The sequence below is a fragment of the Oncorhynchus clarkii genome, chromosome 16, assembly GCF_045791955.1.
Source record: "Oncorhynchus clarkii lewisi isolate Uvic-CL-2024 chromosome 16, UVic_Ocla_1.0, whole genome shotgun sequence".
Lineage (NCBI taxonomy): Eukaryota > Metazoa > Chordata > Actinopteri > Salmoniformes > Salmonidae > Oncorhynchus > Oncorhynchus clarkii.
This window is the reverse complement of record NC_092162.1, coordinates 74,380,004-74,399,587: the sequence shown is the minus strand read 5'-3', so window position 1 is coordinate 74,399,587 and position 19,584 is coordinate 74,380,004. Positions and strand designations below refer to the sequence as shown.

The following is a 19,584-nucleotide window of genomic DNA, read 5'->3' as shown; positions in this document are numbered from 1 at the left end:
CTTTAAGAGGCTCCTCTGTCCTCCACTCGTTACCTGTATTAATGGCACCTGTTTGAACTTGTTATCAGTATATCCGCCATGTTGGGTAGTCAACAGAAGTCAGAAATAACATGATAAATATTCACTTACCTTTGATGATCTTCATCAGAATGCACTCCCAGGAATCCCAGTTCCACAATAAATGTTTTTGTTCGATAATGTCCATCCTTTATGTCCAAATAGCTACTTTAGTTAGCGCGTTTGGTAAACAAATCAAAGTTCACGAAGAGCGTTCACTAGTCGAAATGTCAAAAAGTTCCGCTACAGCCCATAGAAACTTGTCAAACGATGTATCAATCTTTAGGATGTTTTTAACATAAATCTTCAATAATATTCCAATCTGAGAATTCCTTTGTCTTCAGAAAAGCAAAGGAACGAGAGATACCTCTCATGTGAAATTCGCGTGACCAGCGCGTTACTGCTGGCAGTCCTCTGACCCATTCCCCTCTCATTCAGCCCCCCTTCATAGTAGAAGCCTCAAACAAGTTTCTAAAGACGGTTGACATCTAGTGGAAGCCTTAGGAAGTGCAACATGACCAATATCCCACTATCTTCGATAGGGGCTGAGTTGAAAATCGACCAACCTCAGATTTCCCACTTCCTGGTTGGATTTTTTCTCTGGTTTTTGCCTGCCATATGAGTTCTGTTACACTCACGGACATCATTCAAACCGTTTTAGAAACTTCAGAGTGTTTTCTATCCAATACTAATAATAATATGCATATATTAGCATCTGGGACTGAGGACCAGGCAGTTTACTCTTGGCACCTCTGGGCACCTTTTGATCCAAGCTACTCAATACTGCCCCTGCAGCCATAAGAAGTTAAGACACTACAGCTTACAGACTGTAGGCAATTAAGGTCAGTTATGAAAACTAAGGACACTAAAGAGGCCTTTCTACTGACTCTGAAAAACACAAAGAAAGATGCCCAGAGTCCTTGCCCTTCTGCGTGAACGTGCCTTAGGCATGCTGCAAGGAGGCATGAGGACTGCAGATGTGGCCAGGGCAATAAATTGCAATGTCCGTTCTGTGAGACGCCTAAGACAGCACTACGGCGAGACCGGACGGACAGCTGATCGTCCTCACAGTGGCAGACCACGTGTAACAACACCTGCACATCACACCTGCGGGACAGGTACAGGATGGCAACAACAACTGCCCGAGTTACACCAGGAACGCACAATCCCTCCATCAGTGCTCAGAATGTCCGCAATAGCCTGAGAGAGGCTGGACTGAGGGCTTGTAGGCCTGTTGTAGGCAGGTTTTCATCAGACATCTCCGGCAACAACGTCGCCTATGGGCACAAACCCATCATCGCTGGACCAGACAGGACTGGCAAAAAGTGCTCTTCACTGATGAGTCGCGGTTTTGTCTCACCAGGGGTGATGGTCGGATCTGCATTTATCGTCGAAGGAATTAGCGTTACACTGAGGCCTGTACTCTGGAGCGAGATTGATTTGGAGGTGGAGGGTAAGTCATGGTCTGGGGCCGTGTGTCACAGCATCATCGGACTGAGCTTGTTGCCGTTGAAGGCAATCTCAACGCTGTGCGTTACAGGGAAGACATCCTCCTCCCTCATGTGGTACCCTTCCTGCAGGCTCATCCTGACATGACCCTCCAGCATGACAATGCCACCAGACATACTGCTCATTCTGTGCGTGATTTCCTGCAAGCAGGAATGTCAGTGTTCTGCCATGGCCAGCGAAGAGGCCGGATCTCATTCCCATTGAGCACGTCTGGGACCTGTTGGATCGGAGGGTGAGAGCTAGGGCCATTCCCCCCAGAAATGTCCGGGAACTTGCAGGTGCCTTTGTGGAAGAGTGGGGTAACATCTCACAGCAAGAACTGGCAAATCTGGTGCATTCCATGAGGAGGAGATGCACTGCAGTACTTAATGCAGCTGGTGGCCACACCAGATACTGACTGTTACTTTTGATTTTGACCCCCCCCCCCTTTGTTCAGGGACACATTATTCCATTTCTGTTAGTCACATGTCCGTGGAACTTGTTCAGTTTGTCTGTTGTTGAATCTTGTTGTGTTCATACAAATATTTACACATGTTAAGTTTGCTGAAAATAAACGCAGTTGACAGTAAGAGGACATTTATTTTTTTGTTGCTATATATATATATATATATATATATTATCTCTTTGAGATGTTTAGTCAGTGTCCATGGTAACCATATACTCTTTCTGTCATACATGCCTTAAACTACCGTAAACCCCTTTCCGAAGGAAACATCCCAAGGATCCCTGATAGCACGGACAGATTTCAATCTGTCCTAGCCAATGAGGGGCAGATTTGGAGAGCGCACATATAATATGACATTTGAAATGTCTCTCTTCCTCTGAAACTTTTTTCATTTTGATTTGTTTATTTCATATTTTTATCCTTTTCACTTTGACAAAGTAAACAAACATGTTTCCCATGCCAATAAAGCCCATTGAATTGAGAGCTTGTGGAGGCAGAGATACGGTATATAATGACTAGATGGTTTCGGGCCCTAACAGTGGGATTCGTCCGAAGTGCGAAAAGGCAGTTTATCGCTCGCTGTTTACGGACAGAGGTTTGATGGAAGTGGATCATCTCGCTTCGCGTCTTCCTCTCTGGCTGAGGCCACCCCTTCCGCCAGAGATATTCGAGGAAAGAGTATCTACCTCTGCCATTTTGGTTTTTGTTCCCGTCTTGTGCTCGCAAATACAGGAACGCGAATACACAGGACTCGACCAGCTAAACGACATAGTGACTCGACATTATAGTCCGAAACCTTTTCACCCCATTTTTTATTTATTTTTGTCAGCAGAACAATCATCGTTATTGACGTTTACACACAAGAGAGGAGCGGTTTGCACAGAGAAGGGACAGAGAAGGATTATTGGTAAGCCAGGCAAATCAATGGACACTAGGTGCGAAATAACTAGTTACAATAGCTACTCCAGTAATGTACATACTGTTATTTCTGCTCGATTATTCATTGTAGGCGCTTAGTCATAGCCTAGATATTGCATTCGGGGTTATTTAAAAACATATGTTTGCTACCTATGCTAGAGCTATATACCACTCAGCGGCTCTGTTTTAGCTGAAGGTAGCAGCACAACCGTACCGTCGGTTCCGCTCTCTGAGTGCCGACGTTAGGCCCCAGTCCAGCAGCGCTGGTCTCCCTACACGGACCGAGCGCAGGGAGGGAGGCAGTCTGGTGATGGCACGTTTTGTTGTTATTCCTGTTCCGACCGTATTCAGTAGTGATCCACTTGCCAAAATGACTTTATGTGATTAGTTAGTCAGCTGCACACGGCCTACTAATAATAGCTTTGGCCTCTTGGTGCTGTTGCCGGACATTTTTGACGTCCCTTTTGTTGTTCACCAAAACGACAGACTAAGTTGGTTTGATATCTGGTTCGGTAGACTGGTTCGGTGGGCCCCAGTGCTGACTGTCAACCAGTCAATATTTTTTTGGGGGGGGTTCATTCACTCGAAATAACGTGGAGTGTTTTAGCCAACAGAACAGATGTTATATTCCTTTTTTGTTTCAGTTTTGGACTTTGCTGTATCATTGTGTTATTTTCGATTATTTTATTTATTGATGGGCAATTATTATTATTATTTTTACCATGATATGAGTTACTTTGTACCCACATATGACACTTGATCCTCTCTCTTGCCTCAGTTTGTCCCGTGTACATTTAGCCATTGCAGAAGATCAGTCGTTGTTTCTTGTCGCTATGCGCTTGCTAGTTATAATGCTGGGTCGACAGGCAGCTGCAGTGGATGCGGCATTTCCGCCTCTCTTGTTGGCTGGTTGTCATGAATCTAGAAGTTACGGTCTGTTCCCACACTGTCCCGGAAACACCGCTGTCCTATCTTGGTGGGAGTCTTAGTTGATTGCTATTTACCGGTAGATTCGTACAACGTTAAAGACCTATAGCTTTTGTGTGCTATCTCAACCCGTTTTCTAATGTTTTAATTCTGTCGCAACTTTTGATAAACAACGACTGTGATTTGCTTTTGTGAACAGAGGCTATTTTCCATGTATTCTGTTTCTTTTTGTCGCGTGATGACTGTCATCAATAACCAGACGTGCTCGAGCTAAATGGCTGTTGTTGTATGCGGCCTAGACGACAGCCCCCCCCCCCCCCCCCCCCCACCACGAGGTTCTGTTAAGCGTTGCACCACTACAGTTCACTGCAGTAAAGTTTTACTGAATCAGCGTTTTTTAGTGTTTAGGCAGAGATGGGGGGGGGGGCACGGCCTTACATATAATTAACAATACCAGTGGCGTTTGTGTGCTGCGACTTCCTTACTGTATAATTAAGCGTTAAGGCTTGCGTTTAGGGCTGTTCTTATGCGAGACGCAGCAAGGAGTGCCTGGATACAGCCCTTAGCCGTGGTATATTGGCCATATACCACACACCCTCAGGGGCTCCCGAGTGGCACAGCAGTGCACTGCATCTCAGTGCTTGAGGCGTCACAACAGAAACCCTGGTTCGAATCCGGCTGTGATTGGGAATCCCACAGGGCGGCGCACAATTGGCCGGCGGGAGGCCGTCATTGTAAATAAGAAATTGCCTAGTTAAAGGTTAAATAAAGATTTAAATAAATACACCACAAACCACCGAGGTGCCTTAATGCTATTATAAACTGGTTACCAAAGTCATTAGGGTGGCAGGTAGTCTAGTGGTTAGAGCGTTGGACTAGTAACCAGAAGGTTGCAACAATCGAATCGAATCCCCGAGCTGACAAGGTAAAAATATGTTAAAGTGATAATGCCCTGGAAGCGGTGTTTAGAGGATATATTGGCACGGTTTTCCATCCCTCGACTTCATATCGGGCCTAACACCTGTGCCAATGCATCCTCCAAACACCGGCTTCTAGGGCATTATCACTTAAATATGACACGGCTGTCAGCCTCTCAGCATTCAGGGCTCGAACCACCTAGTTTATAATACACAATACCACTAGAGATGGGGTGGGCCTTCCTTATAGTATAATACCACTAGAGATGGGGTGGTTCTTCCTTGTAGTATAATACCAGTAGAGATGGGGTGGGCCTTCCTTGTAGTATAATACCAGTAGAGATGGGGTGGGCCTTCCTTATAGTATAATACCAGTAGAGATGGGGTATAGCCTTCCTTATAGTATGATACCAGTAGAGATGGGGTATAGTATAATACCACTAGAGATGGGGTGAGCCTTCCTTATAGTATAATACCACTAGAGATGGGGTGGGCCTTCCTTATAGTATAATACCAGTAGAGATTGGGTGGGTTTTCCTTATAGTATAATACCAGTAGAGATGGGGTGGGCCTTCCTTATAGTATAACACCAGTAGAGATTGGGTGAGCCTTCCTTATAGTTTAATACCAGTAGAGATGGGGTGAGCCTTCCTTACAGTATAATACCAGTAGAGATGGGGTGGGCCTTCCTTATAGTATAATACATCATACCAGTATGTGGTCTGTCTCTGAATGAAACAGATGATACCTCTGTTCATATCTGTTACCAGTAGAGCTCTGCTGCCGACCCCAATGGGCCCCGGCGTTATTCATCTGGATAGGGTTGTTTTGTTCCATCAATAACGAGGGTACGGGCAGGGCTCGGCTGTCACTAAATTGATCACTAACATGTTTAAACTGAGCCATTTGCTCGTGCTCTGCTGCACATTCTAGTCATATCTGACTAGAACCACAACATGGCGTCAGAAGTGCTATAACTAAGTGCTATAACCAAATATTAAGATGAGAGAATTTCCCTGGAGTTTTGTCTGAGTTTAGAGCGATGAAAAGTAGCTAACCGCTAACTGATCTCATGTCTCTTCATTGAGCAGCCCAAGTGGAGCTGTTGCTATGGTTACTCAGACTCCAAACCCCCATGAGCAGAAACCATGCAGCGCGATCTGCCTGCGCAGAGATCAAGTGACAGAGAGGAGATTTACTAACGGTGCCTTAAATTTGACAAAAGCAAATCGGGGTAGGGCCTGAACGTCACAGGCATGAGGTAGGGCTTAAATCAATGCCCCGGGCCTCCTGGGTGGCGCAGTGGTCTAAGGCACTGGATCAGAGTGCTAGCTGTGCCACCAGAGACTCTGGGTTCGAGCCCAGGCCCTGTCGCAGCCGGCTGCGACCGGGAGGTCCATGGGGCGACGAGCAATTGGCCTGGCGTTGTCCGGGTTAGGGAGGGTTTGGCCGGTAGGGACATCCTTGTCTCATCGCGCACTAGCACCTCCTGTGGCGGGCCGGGTGCAGTGCACGCTGACCAGGTCGCCAGGTGTTACGGCGTTTCCTCCGACAGATTGGTGCGGCTGGCTTCCGGGTTGGATGTGCGCTGTGTTGGGTTGTGTTTCGGAGGACGCATGGCTTTCGACCTTGGTCTCTCCCGAGCCCGTACGGGAGTTGTAGCGATGAGACAAGATAGTAACTACTAACAATTGGACACCATTACATTTTGGGAGGAAAAAGGGGGTAAAATTAAGGGCTCTTGTTCCCAGGGACCGCCCTGATCCATATTTGATGATATCTCTAGTCATATCTCTTCTCAGGCCTGGTCCAGGTTCTACTGGACCGCCCTGATCCATATTTTATGATATCTCTAGTCATATCTCTTCTCACGCCTGGTCCAGGTTCTACTGGATGTTTCTCTAGTGGCCAGTGCAGCTGCTCGTTAATTTAAATACATATTTTCTCTGGGGTGAGTAGAATTGAATGATGGTGGAAGGAGGGATGGATGAACGTTTATTGTTTTCTGTCTAGCCTTTTATTTTATTTTATTTATTTCACCTTTATTTAACCAGGTAGGCAAGTTGAGAACAAGTTCTCATTTACAATTGCGACCTGGCCAAGATAAGGCAATACTGTATAAGCAAGTCTATATACGATGTGAGCATATGAGGTGAGATAAGGGAGGTAAAGGCAAAAAAAAGGCCATGGTGGCAAAGTAAATACAATATAGCAAGTAGAACACTGGACTGGTAGATTTGCAATGGAAGAATGTGCAAAGTAGAAATAAAAATAATGGGGTGCAAAGTAAATAAAATAAATACAGTAGGGAAAGAGGTAGTTGTTTGGGCTAAATTATAGGTGGGCTATGTACAGGTGCAGTAATCTGTGAGCTGCTCTGACAGCTGGTGCTTAAAGCTAGTGAGGGAGATATGTGTTTCCAGTTTAAGGGATTTTTGTAGTTCGTTCCAGTCATTGGCAGCAGAGAACTGGAAGGAGAGGCGGCCAAAGAAAGAATTGGTTTTGGGGGTGACTAGAGAGATATACCTGCTGGAGCGCGTGCTACAGGTGGGTGCTGCTATGGTGACCAGCGAGCTGAGATAAGGGGGGACTTTACCTAGCAGGGTCTTGTAGATGACCTGGAGCCAGTGGGTTTGGCGACGAGTATGAAGCGAGGGCCAGCCAACGAGAGCGTACAGGTCACAGTAGTGGGTAGTATATGGGGCTTTGGTGACAAAACGGATGGCACTGTGATAGACTGCATCCAATTTATTGTGTAGGGTATTGGAGGCTATTTTATAAATGACATCGCCGAAGTCGAGGATTGGTAGGATGGTCAGTTTTACAAGGGTATGTTTGGCAGCATGAGTGAAGGATGCTTTGTTGCGAAATAGGAAGCCAATTCTAGATTTAACTTTGGATTGGAGATGTTTGATGTGGGTCTGGAAGGAGAGTTTACAGTCTAACCAGACACCTAGGTATTTGTAGTTGTACACGTATTCTAAGTCAGAGCCGTCCAGAGTAGTGATGTTGGGCAGGTGCAGGCAGCGATCGGTTGAAGAGCATGCATTTAGTTTTACTTGTATTCAAGAGCAGTTGGAGGCCACGGAAGGAGAGTTGTATGGCATTGAAGCTTGCCTGGAGGGTTGTTAACACAGTGTCCAAAGAAGGGCCAGAAGTATACAGAATGGTGTCGTCTGCGTAGAGGTGGATCAGAGACTCACCAGCAGCAAGAGCGACATCATTGATGTATACAGAGAAGAGAGTCGGTCCAAGAATTGAACCCTGTGGCACCCCCATAGAGACTGCCAGAGGTCCGGACAGCAGACCCTCCGATTTGACACACTGAACTCTATCAGAGAAGTAGTTGGTGAACCAGGCGAGGCAATCAATTGAGAAACCAAGGCTGTCGAGTCTGCCGATGAGGATGTGGTGATTGACAAGAGTCAAAAGCCTTGGCCAGATCGATGAATACGGCTGCACAGTAATGTTTCTTATCGATGGCGGTTAAGATATCGTTTAGGACCTTGAGCGTGGCTGAGGTGCACCCATGACCAGCTCTGAAACCAGATTGCATAGCAGAGAAGGTGCGGTGAGATTCGAAATGGTCGGTAATCTGTTTGTTGACTTGGCTTTCGAAGACCTTCGAAAGGCAGGGTAGGAGGATAGCTAAGTCATGACTCTCTTGTCAATTCTTACAACTGTTACATCAGCTGTTTGAAGGAAAATGCATTCACTTGCAGTCCTCATTTAATCCTATTGACATTGGCTGGTCAGACGGCAAGGATTTAGTCAGTTGTTGGTCAGGCAGTCTCATTGCACTGAGATGACTTACCAACTAAATAATGACTTGCCAACTAATTCATAATTTACACACTATCACGGTCATCAAAATTTCATGTTTTGATTTTGGAGTCTTCAGGAGGTTGTGTCAGGGCTGTCCGGGTACTGCAGTATGTTAGTCTACAGACTCCTGTTAGGACTGTGTGTGTGTCTGTGTTGTCAGACAGAAAGGAGAGCCTCACACTCTAGGAGCTCAGATGTAATAATAGAACAACCAACTTTTCAACAGCCTTCCTCAGGGTATAATGACAAACACTGTGGGTTACTAGTTTCTAGAGTTTGAAAGGACACACACAGGTGTCTGTAATCATGGCCGGCTGTGGCTTGATATCATTGGTTGATTTACTGATATATAAATTGAACATATAACAAACATGAATGGATAGCATACGGTCATAGATACAATATGGCTACATTGGCTAAGGGATAGCATACGGTCATAGATACAATATGGCTACATAGGCTAAGGGATAGCATACGGTCATAGATACAATATGGCTACATAGGCTAATGGATAGCATACGGTCATAGATACAATATGGCTACATAGGCTAATGGATAGCATACGGTCATAGATACAATAGGGCTACATAGACTAATGGATAGCATACGGTCATAGATGCAATGTGGCTAGATAAGCCTACAAACATTTACAATAGCAAAATCCACAATAATCACAAGAATGTCTTCAGATCAAAGTCTACGTTGAGACCGACGGGAGCAAGGTTCTTTAAATTAAAGATCCAGGCAGCCTCTCGTTTAACAATAAATTGTCGAGGTCACCCTCCTCTCCTAGGGAGGGTGACGTGTTCGATATCAATATAACGAATGTACCAAACAGTGGGGTTGGTCTTCCAGACAGGGGCCAGTACTGGGTATGTTGTCTGTGTGTATGTCGCTGTTAGGCTGATGTGTTCGATGCCAATATAACGAATGTACCAAACGGTGGGGTTGGTCTTCCAGTACTGGGTATGTTGTCTGTGTGTATGTCTCTGTTAGGTTGTCAACCTAATAATTGTGTTTGTTTTCAGATGTCCAGCTCGCCGCTGTCCAAGAAGCGTCGCGTGTCAGACTCAGAGACGAAGACGGGATCTCACTGCTCCTCCTCTAACTCTGTCAGAACTGAACTGTCTCACACACCCACCAACGTACGTACACACACACACACTGTTTGTCTTCTGTGTCTGTCACAACTGAACTGTCTCTCATACTGCTGGGTTAGTTTGACTGGTTCTCACTCCTGTTGTTCTCCAGGGCATGGCTAAGAATGGCAATGATGCTGAGATCGATGAAGGCCTGTATTCCAGACAGCTGTAAGTACCAAATCTATAACCCTTGAATAACCCTTGAGCGTTGGTGACAAACTGCTGCAGGCAACAATTTAATGATGCATTTTTTGCCGATGTTTACTGATACTGGCCATATTCAACGGGTGTTGAGTGTTGGTAAATTCATCCGTTATTCTGCTCTCTGATACACTCAGACCAGAGTGCTCTGAAATCGGAGTAGATAGACAGAGAGAATTTACAAAAGCACCTGAATGTCCATTGAGAACGCACTATGACTGTACCGCTAAGCTAAGAATGACGGGAATAATCAAGTCAATAAACATTGGGTAGTTAGTTAGTTAGCCTACAGCATATAGTTAATATACTGGCATACTGCTGTAATGATATGCTATGTGGTTCATAAGGACAGCATAGCTAACTAACATACCAGTACATACTGCTGTAATGATATGCTATGTGTTTCATAAGGACAGCGTAGCTAACTAACATACCAGTACATACTGCTGTAATGATATGCTATGTGGTTCATAAGGACAGCGTAGCTAACATACCAGTACATACTGCTGTAATGATATGCTATGTGGTTCATAAGGACAGCGTAGCTAACATACCAGTACATAATGCTGTAATGATATGCTATGTGGTTCATAAGGACAGCGTAGCTAACTAACATACCAGTACATACTGCTGTAATGATATGCTATGTGGTTCATAAGGACAGCATAGCTAACATACCAGTACATACTGCTGTAATGATATGCTATGTGGTTCATAAGGACAGCGTAGCTAACTAACATACCAGTACATACTGCTGTAATGATATGCTATGTGGTTCATAAGGACAGCGTAGCTAACATACCAGTACATACTGCTGTAATGATATGCTATGTGGTTCATAAGGACAGCGTAGCTAACATACCAGTACATACTGCTGTAATGATATGCTATGTGGTTCATAAGGACAGTGTAGCTAACTAACATACCAGTACATAATGCTGTAATGATATGCTATGTGTTTCATAAGGACAGCGTAGCTAACATACCAGTACATACTGCTGTAATGATATGCTATGTGGTTCATAAGGACAGTGTAGCTAACTAACATACCAGTACATACTGCTGTAATGATATGCTATGTGGTTCATAAGGACAGCGTAGCTAACATACCGGTGCATACTGCTGTAATGATATGCTATGTGGTTCATAAGGACAGCGTAGCTAACATACCGGTGCATACTGCTGTAATGATATGTTATGTGGTTCATAAGGACAGCATAGCTAACTAACATACCAGTACATACTGCTGTAATGATATGCTATGTGGTTCATAAGGACAGCGTAGCTAACTAACATACCAGTACATACTGCTGTAATGATATGCTATGTGGTTCATAAGGACAGCGTAGCTAACTAACATACCAGTACATACTGCTGTAATGATATGCTATGTGGTTCATAAGGACAGCGTAGCTAACTAACATACCAGTACATACTGCTGTAATGATATGCTATGTGGTTCATAAGGACAGCGTAGCTAACTAACATACCAGTACATACTGCTGTAATGATATGCTATGTGGTTCATAAGGACAGCGTAGCTAACATACCAGTACATACTGCTGTAATGATATGCTATGTGGTTCATAAGGACAGCGTAGCTAACATACCAGTACATACTGCTGTAATGATATGTTATGTGGTTCATAAGGACAGCGTAGCTAACATACCAGTACATACTGCTGTAATGATATGTTATGTGGTTCATAAGGACAGTGTAGCTAACATACTGCAGGCGCTACACAAAACGCAGAAATAAAATATAAAACATGCCTTTACCTTTGACGAGCGTCTTTTGTTGGCACTCCAATATGTCCCATAAACATCACAAATGGTCCTTTTGTTCGATTAATTCCGTCCATATATATCCAAAATGTCCATTTATTTGGCGCGTTTGATCCAGAAAAAAACAGCTTCCAGATTGCGCAACGTCACTACAAAATATCTCAAAAGTTGCCTGTAAACTTTGCCAAAACATTTCAAACTACTTTTGTATTACAACTTCAGGTATTTTTAAACGTTAATAATCGATCAAATTGAGGATGGGTCTATCTGTTTTCAATAGAGGACGAGAGGAAACTAACGCTACTTTTCAAGTCTTGCGCAACTCTCAACAGTGTTACCCATTTCCTAGATGGCCGTACTTCTTCATTGCACAAATTAATAACCTCAACCAAATTCCAAAGACTGGTGACATCCAGTGGAAGCGGTAGGAACTGAAAACAAGTTCCTAAGAAATATCGTTTCCCAATGAGAACTAAAAAAAATTCAAAATAAATTCTCAATAGTTAGTCCTCTGGGTTTTTCCTGCTACATACGTTCTGTTATATTCACAGACATGATTCAAACAGTTTTAGAAAGTTCAGAGTGTTTTCTATCCAAATCTACTAATAATATGCATATCTTATATTCTTGGCATGAGTAGCAGGAAGTTGAAATTGGGCACGTTATTTATCCAAAAGTGAAAATGCTGCCCCCTATACCTTAAGAAGTTAAACAATGAATTTGTATTCGCTCTCGTTGGACTTCGGCTGCATATTTTCGTCAAATCTGAAAATGATGTGAAGCCACACCCATTTTCTGAAGAGTTGTATTATGGGCCCAAAAAGCACAGAAATAGTGTCCACTGCTTGTGTACTACATATTTTGGCAAATATTGTACGATGTCCGGAAACTTTTGTCATACTAACTATATCCATACTATATACTCAATTTACTTTACAAATAGTACTATTAGTGTGAGTATTTGAACACAGCTCTGGTCTCTCTCCGTAGAGCTCCAACGTCCTGGTCTCAGGGCTGAGAGGGCTGACGTAGTGTTGTAGAGGTGTTATGTAGTCTTATAAAGCCTGTATTCTCTCCTCCATAGCTACGTGTTGGGCCATGATGCTATGAAGCGCATGCAGAGCTCCAACGTCCTGGTCTCAGGGCTGACGTAGTGTTGTAGAGGTGTTATGTAGTCTTATAAAGCCTGTATTCTCTCCTCCATAGCTACGTGTTGGGCCATGATGCTATGAAGCGCATGCAGAGCTCCAATGTCCTAGTCTCAGGGCTGAGAGGGCTGGGCGTGGAGATCGCTAAGAACATCATCCTGGGAGGAGTCAAGAGTGTTACCCTGCACGACCAGGGACAGGCCGAGTGGAGAGACCTCTCCTCACAGGTACGTGATGTGTGTTTGTGGAGCTTCTCTTTGGGCATGCTCAGGTCAAGATGATATTGTTTGGATCATGTTGTTAGTTTCCGTTTAGTTCCACCTGAGAGAAGAGGACCTGTCTCTGTAACGACCCTGTCTCTGTAACGACCCTGTCTCTGTAACGACCCTGTCTCTGTAATGACCCTGTCTCTGTAACACCTCTGTGATAACCCTGTCTCTGTCACAACCCTGTCACGACCCTGTCTCTGTCACGACCCTGTCTCTGTCACGACCCTGTCTCTGTCACGACCCTCTCTCTGTCACGACCCTGTCTCTGTCACGACCCTGTCTCTGTCACGACCCTGTCTCTGTCACGGCCCTGTCTCTGTCACGGCCCTGTCTCTGTCACGACCCTGTCTCTGTCACGACCCTGTCTCTGTCACGACCCTGTCTCTGTCACGACCCTGTCTCTGTCACGACCCTGTCTCTGTCACGGCCCTGTCTCTGTCACGGCCCTGTCTTTGTCTCCAGTTCTACCTGAGAGAAGAGGATCTGGGGAAGAACAGGGCTGAGGTGTCTCAGACTCGCCTGGCTGAACTCAACAGCTACGTACCAGTAGTGGCCTACACTGAAGCCCTCACCGATGATTACCTGACTCAGTTTCAGGTAAAACTACATTACCCATCTACCCCCTTACCTAGTGAAACTACATTACTCTGAAGCCCTCACTGATGACTACCTGACTCTGTTCCAGGTAGGGTATAAACTACATTACCCATCAACCCCCATTGACTGGTTAAACTACATTACACTGGAGCCCTTACTGATGACTAGTGTTGCACGGTATACTGACTGTGGTACATTTTGCATACTAAAACTGTATTTTTAGGACTTCTGTCAAATGTGTCTGTGATCAAGCCTGTCCATCATCCCAGCCAACCTCTAGCCTGTACTGGGAGTCTGGGCTGTATCATGTTAGCTCCACTAACTCCCTGCTAGCCTGTACTGAGAGTCTGGACTGCATCATGTTAGCTCCACTAACTCACTGCAAGCCTGGGAGTCTGGGCTGCTTCATGTTAGCTCCACTAACTCACTGCTAGCCTGTACTGGGAATCTGGGCTGCATCATGTTAGCTCCACTAACTCACTGCTAGCCTGTACTGGGAGTCTGGGCTGCATCATGTTAGCTCCACTAACTCACTGCTAGCCTGTACTGAGAGTCTGGACTGCATCATGTTAGCTCCACTAACTCACTGCAAGCCTGGGAGTCTGGGCTGCTTCATGTTAGCTCCACTAACTCACTGCTAGCCTGTACTGAGAGTCTGGACTGCATCATGTTAGCTCCACTAACTCACTGCTAGCCTGGGAGTCTGGGCTGCATCATGTTAGCTCCACTAACTCACTGCTAGCCTGGGAGTCTGGGCTGTATCATGTTAGCTCCACTAACTCACTGCTAGCCTGGGAGTCTGGGCTGCATCATGTTAGCTCCACTAACTCACTGCTAGCCTGGGAGTCTGGACTGTATCATGTTAGCTCCACTAACTCACTGCTAGCCTGCAATGGGAGTCTGGACTGTATCATGTTAGCGCCACTAACTCCCTGCTAGCCTGTACTGAGAGTCTGGACTGCATCATGTTAGCTCCACTAACTCACTGCTAGCCTGTACTGGGAGTCTGGACTGCTTCATGTTAGCTCCACTAACTCACTGCTAGCCTGTACTGAGAGTCTGGACTGCATCATGTTAGCTCCACTAACTCCCTGCTAGCCTGGGAGTCTGGGCTGCATCATGTTAGCTCCACTAACTCACTGCTAGCCTGTACTGGAAGTCTGAACTGCATCATGTTAGCTCCACTAACTCCCTGCAAGCCTGTATCATGTTAGCTCCACTAACTCCCTGCTATCCTGGGAGTCTGGACTGCATCATGTTAGCTCCACTAACTCACTGCTAGCCTGGGCTGCATCATGTTAGCTCCACTAACTCACTGCTAGCCTGTACTGGGAGTCTGGGCTGCATCATGTTAGCTCCACTAACTCACTGCTAGCCTGGGAGTCTGGGCTGTATCATGTTAGCTCCACTAACTCACTGCTAGCCTGGGAGTCTGGACTGCATCATGTTAGCTCCACTAACTCACTGCTAGCCTGTACTGGGAGTCTGGGCTGCATCATGTTAGCTCCACTAACTCCCTGCTAGCCTGTACTGGAAGTCTGGACTGTGTCATGTTAGCGCCACAATCAGGCTGCACAGAAGTTAACACACTTGAACACCTCTTAAACTATATTATACTGGAGCCCTCACCGACGACTACCTGCCTCCGTTCCAGGTGAGGTTACCTGTTTAGATGCATTACACTGGTACAGGTAATGTCCAGGGGGTGTACTGTACATCAAGCGGTCTCACTACAGAAACAGGAGTTATCACACAGGAACCTGCAGGCGCTAGCTTGTCAGTTGGTGTTTAAAGGACCTCGTTGCCACGGAGCAGTGAGTTGAATTGAGCAGCGACCTCTTTTTGACCGTTGCCATGACGACCTTCTGTTCACTCTAATCATGCTATATTCTCCCACCATATATGGTCGAGACGGATTTTGGACTTTGTTTTTAATGCAATTCTCTTCTGAATTAATATATATTTTTTATAAACATTGAATGTGTGATAACACGTCTCTGTGTTGTAGGTTGTGGTCCTGACCAACTCCCCTCTAGAAGAGCAGCAGCGTGTCGGAGACTTCTGTCACAGTAACGGCATCAAGCTGGTGATCGCTGACACACGGGGACTTTTCGGACAACTCTTCTGTGACTTCGGAGAGGAGATGCTGGTGATCGATACCAACGGAGAGCAGCCTCTCTCTGCTATGATCTCCATGATCACCAAGGTTAGTACCTTTACTACAATTCAGGCTGTGGAGGTTTTTAAGTCTAAATAAGCTTTTTGTTGTACAATTTAAAGGTCAAATACGCTGCATTTCAGACAGAAATTAATGTCATGAATTCAGGGCTTGTGAAATTATACTTAGGAAAAATATAAGCCTTCCACAAATTTGAGACCCACTAATAATTGTATAATTTTATCAAAATACAGGGATGCAAACTAGTCACCTTACGGTGAAATTCGCCGTTTTGAATCCAAAATAGGTGACCTGCGTGATTCGTGTAGATCCAATGAGTAAAGTTTGGGAGGGTTGGATCACTACTGGCTGTAAGCGAACGAGTGATCCGCGTTTGGGGCAATACTCTGCTGTATCCAAGGCTCAGCCAATATACCGGCTGCTGTTTCCAAGGCTCAGCCAATATACCGGCTGCTGTTTCCAAGGCTCAGCCAATATACCGGCTGCTGTATCCAAGGCTCAGCCAATATACCGGCTGCTGTATCCAAGGCTCAGCCAATATACCGGCTGCTGTTTCCAAGGCTCAGCCAATATACCGGCTGCTGTATCCAAGGCTCAGCCAATATACCGGCTGCTGTATCCAAGGCTCAGCCAATATACCGGCTGCTGTATCCAAGGCTCAGCCAATATACCGGCTGCTGTATCCAAGGCTCAGCCAATATACCGGCTGCTGTATCCAAGGCTCAGCCAATATACCGTCTGCTGTATCCAAGGCTCAGCCAATATACCGTCTGCTGTATCCAAGGCTCAGCCAATATACCGGCTGCTGTATCCAAGGCTCAGCCAATATACCGGCTGCTGTATCCAAGGCTCAGCCAATATACCGGCTGCTGTATCCAAGGCTCAGCCAATATACCGGCTGCTGTATCCAAGGCTCAGCCAGAATGCAGCACCCGACTGCAGAGAGAAGAGACGACCAACTGACTAGTTACAGCATCTGGAAAGGCAGAGCAGCGTGTCCCCTGAACGGTAACGGTGGTTAGTCCACTACTGGAGCTGTAGATGCTGTGGTTTGATACCAGGAGCCCCTCTGATTAGTACCTCGCTACACCAGAACTCAGTCTGGAACTCGGCTCAACACTGGGACGGTTGTCAGTGTGTACCATTTCAGGATAAGAAAAGCAGTTTTGGAAACACTGACTGATATGCCGTTCAGCAGATGCTTTTATCCAAAGCGACTTAGTCATGCGTGCATCCATTTTACTTATGGGTGGCCCCAGGAATCGAACCCACTACCCCCTGGTGTTACAAGCGCCGTGCTCTACAAAGAGCAACGAAGGACCACTCATCATATGTGTGATACATACACCCCCTCCCCCAGTCTTCCTAGCACTCTCTTACATTTTAATTGTATCATGGAGTGGAGCTGGTAACCTCTGTTCCTGGCTTCCCATGCTGTGCAGATCTCATCTCTGCTTCTCACCCTGTTAGGATGCAGCAGGCGTGGTGACGTGTTTGGACGAGGCTCGCCACGGGTTTGAGAGTGGAGACTCTGTGATCTTCACTGAGGTGCAGGGCATGACGGAGCTCAACAGCTGCCAGCCAATAGAGATCAAGACCTTGGGTGAGTCCTATCCTGTAGCAATACTTAGTATCAGCCTAATCAACTGTGGTATTTTGTGATTTTTTTTCGTGTTATTTTGTACACAATGTTGCTGCTACCGTCTCTTATGACCGAAAAGAGCTTCTGTAAATCAGTACAGCGATTACTCACCTCGAACTGGACAAAGATTTGTTTTCTTTATTGAGTACGACGAGAAGGATATACTCCTTCCCCAGACCAGGCTCAAATCCATGACATCCATTCACAAGGCCGCAGGGCCAGCTGGATTACCAGGACGTGTACTCGGGGCATGCACGGAACAACTGGCAAGTGTCACTGATATTTTCAAACTCTCCCTAACGGGTCTGTAATACCTACATGTTTCAAACAGACGACCATAGTCCCTGTGCCCAAGAACACTGGTTGCCTTAGTGACTACCGACCCGTAATGATGACTACCGACCCGTAATGCTGACTACCGACCCGTAATGCTGACTACCGACCAGTAATGCTGACTACCGACCAGTAATGCTGACTACCGACCCGTAATGCTGACTACCGACCAGTAATGCTGACTACCGACCCGTAATGCTGACTACCGACCCGTAATGATGACTACCGACCCGTAATGCTGACTACCGACCCGTAATGCTGACTACCGACCCGTAATGCTGACTACCGACCCGTAATGCTGACTACCGACCCGTAATGCTGACTACCGACCCGTAATGCTGACTACCGACCCGTAATGCTGACTACCGACCCGTAATGCTGACTACCGACCCGTAATGCTGACTACCGACCCGTAATGCAGACTACCGACCCGTAATGCAGACTACCTACCCGTAATGCAGACTACCGACCCGTAATGATGACTACCGACCCGTAATGCTGACTACCGACCCGTAATGCTGACTACCGACCCGTAATGCTGACTACCGACCCGTAATGCTGACTACCGACCCGTAATGATGACTACCGACCCGTAATGCAGACTACCGACCACCGACCCGTAATGCAGACTACCGACCCGTAATGCAGACTACCGACCCGTAATGCAGACTACCGACCCGTAATGCAGACTACCGACCCGTAATGCTCACGTCTGTAGCCATGAAGTGCTTCGAAAGGCTGGTCATGACTCACATCAACACCATCATCCAGGAAATCCTAGACCCCTTCAATTCGCATAGCGCCCCAACAGATCCACAGATGAAGCAATCTCGCACTCCATGCTGCCCTTTCCCACCTGGACAAAAGGAACACCTACGTGAGAATGCGAGACACCTCCCTCTGGATCCTGGACTTCCTGACGGGCCGCCCCCCAGGTGGTGAGGGTAGTTAACAGCACATCTGCCATGCTGATCCTCAACACTGGAGCCCCTCAGGGGTACGCGCTTAGTCCCCTCCTGTACTCTCTGTTCACCCGCGACTGCGTGGCCAAGCACGACTCCCAACACAACCATTAAGTTTGCTGACGACACAACAGTGGTAGGCCAGACCACCGACAACGATGAGACAGCCTATAGGGAGGAGGTCAGAGACCTGGTGGTAGGGCCTGATCACCGGCAGGGAGGAGACAGCCTATAGGGAGGAGGTCAGAGACCTGGCCGTGTGGTGCCAGGACAACAACCTCTCCCTCAACGTGAGCAAGACAAAGGAGCTGATCGTGGACTACAGGAAGAGGGAGGTCCGAACACGCCCCCATTCTCATCGTTATCTGATGATGTATGACGTAATGGCAACGTCGAATGTCCACAGAGTGCCTACTATGATGCTGCCGCTGTAGGCATTCATTGGTTGGTGACACTTTGGAGAGGCTGAAAGGACACTTGAATGTCCCCTGGATACCCCAGAACACCACCACAATGTTGGAGTGAGGTTGATGTGGTAGAAATTGTGTTTTTATACTGGACAAATAGCATTTAGGGATTGCAAATATATAAATAGCACTGGAATGATCTAATTTAGACATATGCCACTTTGGAGAGGTTTAGGGACACTTGGAAACATCCCGTGACCACACCTGACACCACTTACTAAACCATCTGCCCATTTCTAGTTGTTAGGTCTAACAATCCCA

At 46.2% G+C, this 19,584-nt stretch overlaps 1 protein-coding gene across 4 annotated transcripts in view; it reads left to right on the top strand.

The window, feature by feature from the left end:
- Positions 1-19,584, top strand: part of LOC139369014 (ubiquitin-like modifier-activating enzyme 1) — a 72,658-nt gene that overhangs the window by 17,622 nt on the left and 35,452 nt on the right. For 3 of the 4 annotated variants that reach the window (XR_011627026.1, XM_071108586.1, XM_071108584.1), the window contains exons 1-7: positions 2,692-2,918; positions 9,627-9,743; positions 9,850-9,908; positions 12,933-13,101; positions 13,606-13,740; positions 15,749-15,946; positions 17,390-17,522. Coding sequence is in view for 2 of the 4 variants with exons in the window: in XM_071108586.1 (XP_070964687.1) it covers positions 9,627-9,743; positions 9,850-9,908; positions 12,933-13,101; positions 13,606-13,740; positions 15,749-15,946; positions 17,390-17,522 (811 nt within the window). In the remaining 2 variants the exon portion in view is untranslated. Of the gene's footprint in view, positions 1-2,691; positions 2,919-9,626; positions 9,744-9,849; positions 9,909-12,932; positions 13,102-13,605; positions 13,741-15,748; positions 15,947-17,389; positions 17,523-19,584 lie in introns of those variants that run through there. The other variant, XR_011627027.1, reaches the window with a different exon arrangement.